General features: G+C 40.2%; 2 protein-coding genes across 2 annotated transcripts in view; one reads left to right on the forward strand and one right to left on the reverse strand.

Annotated features, from left to right (window-relative positions):
• Positions 1-5,561, reverse strand: part of LOC138011859 (uncharacterized) — a 7,071-nt gene extending 1,510 nt beyond the window's left edge. The window contains exons 1-3 of the mRNA XM_068859090.1: positions 5,408-5,561; positions 2,715-3,535; positions 490-772 (exon numbers count right to left, since the gene is read on the reverse strand). Of these exons, the coding sequence (XP_068715191.1) occupies positions 490-772; positions 2,715-3,535; positions 5,408-5,512 (1,209 nt within the window). The 5' untranslated portion in view covers positions 5,513-5,561. The remainder of the gene's footprint in view (positions 1-489; positions 773-2,714; positions 3,536-5,407) is intronic.
• A 52-nt stretch (positions 5,562-5,613) lies between these two features.
• The window catches only part of LOC138011858 (leucine-rich repeat and guanylate kinase domain-containing protein-like), a 29,887-nt gene continuing 25,500 nt past the window's right edge, over positions 5,614-10,000 (forward strand). The window contains exons 1-5 of the mRNA XM_068859089.1: positions 5,614-5,919; positions 7,229-7,327; positions 8,804-8,885; positions 9,029-9,129; positions 9,299-9,380. Of these exons, the coding sequence (XP_068715190.1) occupies positions 5,728-5,919; positions 7,229-7,327; positions 8,804-8,885; positions 9,029-9,129; positions 9,299-9,380 (556 nt within the window). The 5' untranslated portion in view covers positions 5,614-5,727. The remainder of the gene's footprint in view (positions 5,920-7,228; positions 7,328-8,803; positions 8,886-9,028; positions 9,130-9,298; positions 9,381-10,000) is intronic.

The raw sequence follows: 10,000 nt of genomic DNA on the forward strand, positions 1-10,000 counted from the left end.
GCACCAACATGGCCGTATCATCACGTGACTGAAAACCATCTATATGTGGAAAGAGAGCGCATGCCTGAGCCCCATGATAATTATTTGAAATCTATTTTTAGATCGCACCCGTGCTGCGAAGGTTATTTTTATCAGTTGTTACCATGACAGTTTCATACCAACTGACCAATAAGGTGCCGTCCTTGAAATAACCACGCAGTATGAGACGGAAAGAACAGCTGATATCAAATAATTTTCATCAGAATAGTGCAAAGTTTATTATGAAGTGACGTTTTCATGGACGTCGCCGGCTTAGATCTTACAGTCCGTAACGTCTCGTACTGAAGCCCCCTATTATCGAAAATAAGAGAACGCGACGATAATTTTTCATTCTTTTTTCTTTAAAGATTCACACCAACTTTATTCCAGGTATACTGCTACCATGCTGAACGAATTGGGAATAACATTTGCAAAACGTTTAAGATGACACCATGCATGCCTTCGACTGACCTGTTTCTGTTGCAGCCATTCTTTGTCAAGAGACAATCTGAATTTGACAAGAGACTGAATAAACCTGTAAAGCGGATGTTCAGTGGACATGTCAGGCCAGAGCGATTCTCGGTTGTTTGGATCTGAGCCGCCATTAAAGCCTTGTTCCGTACCGTAATAGACTATTGGAATCCAGTCTCCCATGATCACATATGTCAGCCCGTTCTTCAGTGCTGTGTAGCTTGGGTTCACATTGAGAAATCTTGGGTTGTCATGGTTATCCACGAAACCGCCAAAGATGGATCTGATCAAAAAGAACAAGATTGAAAATAACGAAAATGGCATTTCACTTTGCGACCAGATTGACAAGTTGCGATCCTGCTGTAGTACGACGAAAATTTGAATGCATCTTACCGTGCATACGGAACCCGCGCCCGCAGTGCACGCGGCTGTCAAAACTGTACCATCCTGTCAATCATTTGCCCTTTCACTGGAAACGGTGCATTTCTGTGCGTAAATGACGTCGTTGTTAAGCTACACCGTCGAAAGGACGCAACCAAAGTCTTTTTCTCGCGAAGTTAGCACAAATAAATACATTACCAATACAGTTTTCACGTGTTCTCACACGTGATTCGAAAATACCAGACTGAATTTGTCTTAAAATAGTTAGAGAAAGCACAAACAACAGCCAAAGCACAACAGCTGACGTTCGAATCGCCGTTTGCAGGCAAACAAGTTTTGGCGTCAAGTTTGTTCATCTTTTAAATGGCTTTCTGGCCCTTTAACTGTGAACCTATCGACGTGACGTCGGATAGCACATGCAGTTTTTCCCGCTCGCTGAATTTTGATTGGTCAGTTTAACTTTCAGTAGCTCTCGCTGCATGCACAGTAGAAAGTTGCAATCTAAAGGCCAAAACAATCCGGTCTAGGGTCTTTATCAGGGTTGATCTAGAATTATGACAAGAGTCTTTTTATGTGCTACCAGTTTGCTTAATTAAATGGCAAAGCACACGCCTATTAATAGTAGTTAGTGTTTTTTTTTCTTTCAATGAGATGCAAATTGGTGTCAGCAAGAGTCTATTATCCAAGAGTAAGACTATGGTATCAGGTTCGTCCCCGTCAGCGTCAGAAAAGTGTCTATTTTTAAACCAAGCTCTGCATGTGAAAATAAACAATAGACTATCGGCGAATTCAATGTTGCAACCATTTCAAATCTACCGGGGTTAAGATTGTTTGTGCATTGTACTTGCATTATAATGTGGCATTCACATTTAAATGATATGGAAATACCTGGAGAAAAACGTTTAATTCCCAAAGGTTTTGAATTGGGTAATTTGGTCAATAGTTTATTCTCCTGGGCCCAGTTGTTCAAAAGCCGATTAACGCTAATCCCAGATTAAAAATAACCAAGAAGTTTATTTCTCTACTCCCAAATGCTGTTCGACGCTGATATTCGGATAAAATTTACATTAGTAGATGTCGATCTTGAAAAACAAAAATAAGCAAAAGAAACTTTAACCAAAAAGTTGAAAACATGAAACAAAAGTTTACACTAATCCTGGATTAAGTTAATCGGCTTTCGAACAACCGGGCCCTGTAAAGCTTGGTTTAAAAATAGACACTTTTCTGACGCTGATGGGGACTAGGCCAATTATATTTGTGTAAATCTTACTCTTGTGTGATGGACTCCTGGTATCAGGTTCAAAGGAGAGTGGAATGGCATTGATGTGCCAAGCTTGCAAACAACGGCGTTGATGGTACTGCCGGTTGGTGGTGATAATTCTAGAATTATCCCACGTAATTGTGTGGTTGCTTTGACATTGAGTACGCTATGACAAGGCAGAATAGCTAATGAAAGGACTCTAGCAGTAGCAATGGACGGAGCACTCATGATAAGACACTCGACAGGAGAGTCGAGAGTCTTTAACTTTCTCAGCTATACTTCCAATTTTCTTCAAACCAGGGAACCATCAAACCATGAAGCAATATTTGTTTTAAAATTATAATTCAGCACGGCGCAAACCAATCTTTTGCATCTGTACAGATAAAAGATAGAAGAACCGGTTTTTATCATCAGCTGAGTTCCTAAACACCGTTGTGTCTATTTGAATTTTTTGTTTTCATACGCGACTCAACAATCTGCAAGTCTTAATTTGAAGGGATACGTTTATAAATGCTGATTGACTCGCGGACCTCGAGAAAAGTTTACAATTTAAAAAAAATATAAATATATTCTGTTTGCATACCTATCCTTGTAAATTTCATAAGATCTCTTAACCGACGTACTCAACGAAGTGAAATCCTTGGATTTCTCCTGGAAAACCTCTCTTAGAGTCCAATACATGGGATACGCCAGCACGGAATCGATATAACCTTGATATTCTGCCACGTACTCCATCGAACCGCAAGGAGGAGGCCCGTTGTTTGCTTCCCCAACCATGAAAACCCCTCCAGATTTACGGAACTCTGCCCAAAAGTCCTTTGGAACTTGGATAGCCGTGTCGAGTCGGTATCCGTCAAAATCAAACTGGTCAGTCATGTTGCGGATCCAGTCAAGCAAGGTCCGATGCACGAATGGATGACTTTGATTCAGGTCTGGCAGGTTTGCCAGCCAATAATTTTCTATTTTCCACTGATCTTTGCATTCTTCCGGCCATTTTATATAGGAATGGTACGGGTGGAAATATTTGGCATCATTGAAAGGCACAAAATTGTTAAAATTGCGTTTTAGATTTCCGGGGAAGTTTGGAGGATAACCCATATGATTGGCTACAAGATCAGCCATTACCCACACGTCTCTTTCGTGACAAGCCTTGACCAGGGATATAAGGTCCTCTTTCGTTCCAAAATGTGGGTTAATTTTGAATATGTCTTGGGCCCAATAACCATGGTAACCTTTGTCGGTGTTTTGCACTATGGGAGAGATCCAAATAGCATTCACTCCTAAACCTGTGATGTAATCAAGGTTCTTCTCGATTCCTTTGAATGTTCCGCCGCAGTAGTCCTTTAAATTGGAACATTTTTGAGATGGAATCTCCCCAGACGGTGCAAAACGATCCGTAAGGAGCTGACAATAGCAAAATAAATAAAGTTAAAAAGAGAAACAAAAGCATGAAATTGCCATCTGCATGACCTAACGAAAAATCAGTCTTGGAGTTGTGTTAGCAGTAACGAAGCTCAAATTAACTTGTTTTTCAAAACCAGTCCATCTGTCTCGTTTGCAAACGAGGCTGAAGCAAGCCAAGCAAACACCGGAAGCGGCTTGATTTACTTGCTGTGACTCAGCGACTTAAAAAAAAACGTAACCATCTCTTCCAATTCTTTCTCCGAAAAACTATTAAGAGAAAGAAAGGAGTGTTCATAGAACAAGGTCGATTTAAGTCTTTATCATCCCTAAAAGTACTAAAAAAGAAACACATTTTGCATTTCAAGGGTACATTTTGGAATGCTTGTATTTGTCGTTTTCAACTGCTGTCAATCACTGAAGAAGATACATCCGGAATTTATTTTGATTTCCTTTTCTGTAACAGTCTGCCAGCTACTACCAAGTGTAAATCGCCGTCTTGACTTTAAATGTTGGTGAAAAATACAATAAAAAAGCAAACCGTTAATTTAGCCTGCACGTAGTTCCTCACTCTTCGAGCAGAGCCGCTCTTAAACTCTCCAGGAAGGAATTAGTGGAGATAGAGGTTTCCCTTGATGAGCACTTGCCAACATATAGAGCGGTTTTCAATTGAGTGTCGAAAGTAATAAGCGAATTGCTTTGGTTTATGTTTACTTCACTCAGTGATTAATTTAAAGTTCTCGCGCCATTTTTTCGACCATTCAGAAGTGAAACCAAAACTAATCGTGGCTCGCGCGTGCACATTTTCCCGTTCTTTGTCTAGGCTACGTGTAATTACTTCGAGTTTTGATTGGTTTACTGGATTGTCTCCGTCCTTTTTGATTGGCGAAAGTAATTACTTTGGTTTGGTTTTACGACACTTATTTGAAAACCGCTCTGTCCTCAGAGGTAACGATTTATAATGATTTCTATCCAAGTTATTCATTTTCCGTTGTGGTGCGAATGCGTTGTTTGTACACGTGCCACTATAATTATACTTGATCTATACTGGGAAAACAAAACATAAAAGCGAACTTTATCAATTCATATCAGTTGCACGTGAGGGTTAACCACGTGACCAGAGAATTGCACGAGTTTTCTTTCCTTCCTATTTCACACACACTTGCCTCGACGCTTATGTGCTGTTCATGCAAAACAGTGGATTTTGCTTTCTTTAAGAGGTTACAAGGGTAGTGTTAGGAGGTTAGCTTGGACTCGAGGAAGGGGGTGCCATTGAGTTTTTAAAATCTTTGGCTCTGTTTGCTTTCGGGGAAATGTCACGACCTTCTAGCCTTACTCTCAAAACTAAACTGAAACCATAAAATTAATATTTTCATTGTATTTTTACATTACCTAGAGTGAAATTCACTGGAGGTCTCTCCCCTTTCTTCTCCCCAAGGCAACTGGTCCTATTCTAGAGATATCATTTTAATGCTAATTTGGAGTATAACGACTGCGTTAGAGACAGCGTTGGTGATTTAAAGTTTATCACATGTCGTAAGACGACCTTCAAATCCCTTGCACATGTCCTCAGATATCTTACGTTTACGATATTTTGAGACGAAGATTCTGTAACTATACTTTTATAGCATGTAGAGAACCTGTTTTGGGAAGAAATGCCCAGTAATTTCATTCACCTAAATGTCAGAGGGGCCGGAAACAATAGTCTGCCAGAGTACAGCACATCCGCAGCTATGAATTCGAACGATCTTAAAATTTGAATGCGACAATGGCTGGACTCAGCTCAAGGAAAAGTTTCCAATGTCAAGTTGGTCAGGTCTGCCTGACTCTATCTCCTGCCTGGCAAGTTTGACTACAAATCACAGACTAGAATACCTGATATATGATTCTCCCTTTCCATTCTTCTGCGGTTTTTCCATTCGATGGGTAGAAAATAAAAGATAGAAGAAAAGAAACTAGCGTAAGTGTATTCACAAACATCTTCGTGTTGAATGGACAACTGACCCTCACGAGATCGTATAAATTCTAATCCCTGGGTCGAGGATTCGAGTTTTGGGAAGGGACTGGGTCCGAGAATTGTTTCCCAGCAACGAAGAAACAAGAAAAATGGCGGACAAGGCGAAGAATTTCAACTCACAACAAACAAGAGCTGAAATCAAATACTTCGTAGTAGTTTCTCTATAACTTTATTTGAGATGACAGCAAGAAGTGGCCGCACAAGCAGTGATGAAAAGATTGAAGGAATTCTTGAAAACGTAGGAATCGAACTGACAGATCCCGGCCAAACCGAAGCAGTCCCGGACGGAACATTGAATGTTGTGGAATCACAAGCCAATGGCGTTATCAATCGTCTGGAGAGCGACTTATCAGAAATGGAGGAACAACAGGTAATTTCAGAGAGATTCTTGCTTCTTGCTGAGGGACATACTTAAACACGGCGAAGTTGAAGAGGTAGCAATTAACCTTTTGTCATACCTCTTTTACGTTTTTCTTCCTCATACTATTTAACAATTAGATCCGTGGCCCTTGAGGGCGAAGGGTCTAATTGTTTTAGTATCACCCAACTAGTCGGACAGAAAAGGTAATAATAAAGTTAGCAAATGCAAGTTGAAGAAATATTTATCTGGCAATAAAACGAAAGAAGCGTGACGCTTTTCGCTACTCGAGGACTATTGCTAATAGTCCTCTAGTAGCCTAGCCAATTAAAATGCAGGATTTTGCATTAGTCCACTAGTTGGGTGATACTAAAAAGGTTTAACGGTGTCTGCGAAAAGGCAGACTGCAGACCGCAGACAATACACCAAATTCCCACCTCATTCACAAAGTTGACTTTTAGGGGGTGAGATATATAGTCTAGACCAAAATGCTACCCTGCGAGCAGCTGGTTTCTCCTACGCTTCCCGAGAGCGAAACTACCGTGAGCAACCATTTGATTTTCCATTGAGCATGTGTGAAGTACGTCACACCCCACGAGATGTATTTGACACCCACTTCGTGGTATTTCGCGGGAATAATCTCTACACAGGAGGCTCGCCCAAGTGCAGCAGTTACGTAGCTGAATGCACGCGCAAGTGCCAAAACAAGTTACTAACTCGTTTTACCGGTTCAAATTTAATTTATTCGTTCTTGGCACTGGACGGTCAGGCTCACTCAAAAAAACTAACGGTAGCTCGCAGTGGTTTCCCTCTCGGGAAGCGTAGGAGAAACCAACTGCTGGCACTGAGTAACAAAATGCATAAATTGCGGCCAAAAAAACCTTCTTTTCTTTATGTGCGAATTAGAATCACTAGCCTCACTTGCATGGACAAAATACAAAAGAAATGTTGCTTGAGAGTGAGGTAAAATTAGCCCATAAACAAAAGAATGCATTTTTGGCTGCAATTTTATGCATTCGGTCTATTTTAGGGACTACATTGTCCTTCATTAATAATGGTGGATAATCTGTTAGCCAACAGGGAAGATATCTGTTTACAAATATTGTTTTTTTATTCAAATGTGCCAACCACAGACCCTCTGTTTCTGGTTGGCACGTTAATGACAATAGAAAATAAATGGGCTGGCCTAATATCAGATAAATGTAGGAACCAGGTAAAACAACTTGCTCATGTTGGGAAAAAGTCCTTTTGTTGTGCTTGCTTGCCTTGAACTTCTAACTTCTAGCTTTTTAACTTTTTGTTGTTGTTGTTGCTTTTTTAGGAAGTGGACGAGTTTGAAGAGATGATAGCAGATGGTCTGTCGCAGTTGGGAAGATCAGCTGATGGAACTCTTCAAGTGTATCTCAGTTTGTTTTTGCCAGTAAGTAAATATATTTATTATATAGATACTGATGAAATAACAGGATTTCGCCTTTTACTAAAAAATCATACATGTACCTTCACCGTGCGCAGTGAACATATTTTTATCTTTCACGTGTGAGAATATACGTGTCGTCATGGTAACAAACACGATTAGCCAATAAATCGTGAGCTTCCTCTTCATTGTACAATAGTTTTGTGCTTTAATATAATTCTTCTCTGCTACATTAACATTTTTATTGCAAAATTTTACTGTAACATTATCATGATTTGTTACATTTAACATGTCCATGTTTGTTTTGAAGCAGTGTTTGAAGGTGTAGCTCCCTTCTCTCCTCTGACAAATTAATGCAAGGTGATTTAGTGGGAGTGGGAGTGGGAACCTCCCCCCCCCCCCCCCCCCCAACCAGAGGCAAAAGGGTTATCTAGCTAGTGAGAGCTTTTAAAACAATGCAATTTCATAACTTTACGTAGAGATGCAGTAAACCTTTTGCAGTTTTCTTATTTGTGACCTAATCTATATACCACAGAGGACTCAGAGACCACAATACTGGGAACTTTACTTCCCACAGGGTTATGAACTTAAAGGGTTGGGAGACGGAGCCTACATGTACTGTTTATCGTCCTTATCTGAAAAGACTAGAGAGTCTAACCATTTGCAGATGTCATTACAAAGGCAGCACTTTCTCATCAGTTATTTAAAGACCCTGAATGTTGGTCCGGCGGGAATCAAACTCACAACATCCCACATGGCATCTCAGTGCGGACAGCCAACTGAACCAACCAGTCAGTGCATGGTCCTTTTTCATCCTCCACCATTGTGGGTTGAGGTTTTTTGGTTCTCTACTCTGCTTTGCAAGGTTTCATCTCAACTGCTATGTAGAGTCTCCCCAATCATTAGAGCACTTGATTATACATGTGCTTGGTTATGCAGCCTTGAGACTTGAATGGCGTGACTGAAAAGCCAACTGAAGATAATCTTATCATGATAATTATGGGACATCAGCAGCTGGACAAGATGTGTGCCTCCCATTTGTAGAGTGACGTCGTCCAGTAGTTTACTGGTATTGGAATTTAAGTTCGACTCAAGTTCAAATTCCACTTTGACCACTTTCTTGGATTTTCATGTTGATTAACATTCTCCTGCGTTCAAATCCATGTTGTTAATTTGTAAATAAACAACCCGCCTTACCAAATGGAGTTCTTAACTGTTATTAAGAATATTTTTTATTACAATCTACTATGCATGTTCATCAGACATCTACTGGGCCATAATTAAAAGTGATACGATGTTACCTTCGTTAACTGTTTTGCCTATAAGGGGTTCCCCATAATTTGACAATTAATAAAATTTGTGTGGCATGAGATAGACTAAAATTAAGTGATGTATTACATGCAGAAGGGAAATTGTTAAAGGGAACATAATCTACTATGGTGTTTTCCTTAATATTTCTTTTTTTTTTTGAATTTGGTGTAGGGATGTGAATTGACAGAAATCAATTGCCTACAGGGATACATTCATTTACAAAGTTTGGTTCTTTCACACAATTTCCTTACAGGTTTGAGTTGACATCAGCTGCTTGTCAGTTTTGAACTCTTTACAATAAGTTTTGCCCTCATCTTCTTTCAAGTGCATTTTAGTAAGTTATTAGCTTATCGGCATCATTGAATTCTCTTTTTTCCCTTTTTTTTTTCAAATTAGATTTAACTCCTCTGGGTAACATGCGATATCTCCTATCGCTTGACGTGTCCCATAATCAACTTGAGACTGTTTTAGACTTTGCGCCTCCTCTTGGACTCCGGGTAAGACTTACATGTAAATAGTAGAAAGTACTCAGTCTGGTCCAGTGAGGATGGGGGGGGGGGGGTGGGTGGCCCCTACCCCTCACCCCCATCACTCAGTTATGTTTGTTTCTATATTGGTGGATAATGAGATCGTAGGTGCCTGACTGTCAACTCTCTTTTATTATAGGAAGTAAACTTGTCACACAACAAAATTGAAGAGCTTCCTGATCTTTCAGCTCATCAGTGCTTAACATCACTGACACTGGATTGTATCCTTGTGCTGTTTATGGTCTTATAGCTACAGTCTTTTCTTGCACAGAAATGTTATGTAAGAAATAAGATCCTTGCACTGAACTGGGCACTTTACACTTAAGCAATAAGGCCATTTTGCAGTTGTTTGCTTAGTGACCTAGCCTATGGATGGCTGCGAGGCTGCCGGTAACCTTGTATTGATCCAGACCTCACTGCTCCGCGCACCGAAATTACAGTATGGTAACCCACCAATGCGAGGTGACGTCATCGTACAACCGTACGTCTTTCAACTCTTCATTTAAGCCAATACACGAAATGTTGCACTGCTGTAACACGCGTCTTATTGGCAGGAAGTTGCCAAAAACCAAAATAACAAGCTAATTATATGTTAATAATTTAATGTCGTACAATACGGAAAGAAGAGAAAGATCGAGTAAAGTAAGCAGGCGAAGAGAAAGCGATGCTCTGGCGTTATCCAGAATACAATATGTAAATTGCGCTCTCCTAAAGAGTCAATTGGTTGATTTAAAAAGGAGGAATTTTTGCAAAACTTCTATTTACAGTACAATAGAAATTAAATTGTGCAGGGATGGCGCAGTGGTGAGAGCACTCGCCTTCCACCAACATGGCGCAACTT

The sequence above is a fragment of the Montipora foliosa genome, chromosome 7 (assembly GCF_036669935.1).
Source record: "Montipora foliosa isolate CH-2021 chromosome 7, ASM3666993v2, whole genome shotgun sequence".
Taxonomy (NCBI): domain Eukaryota; kingdom Metazoa; phylum Cnidaria; class Anthozoa; order Scleractinia; family Acroporidae; genus Montipora; species Montipora foliosa.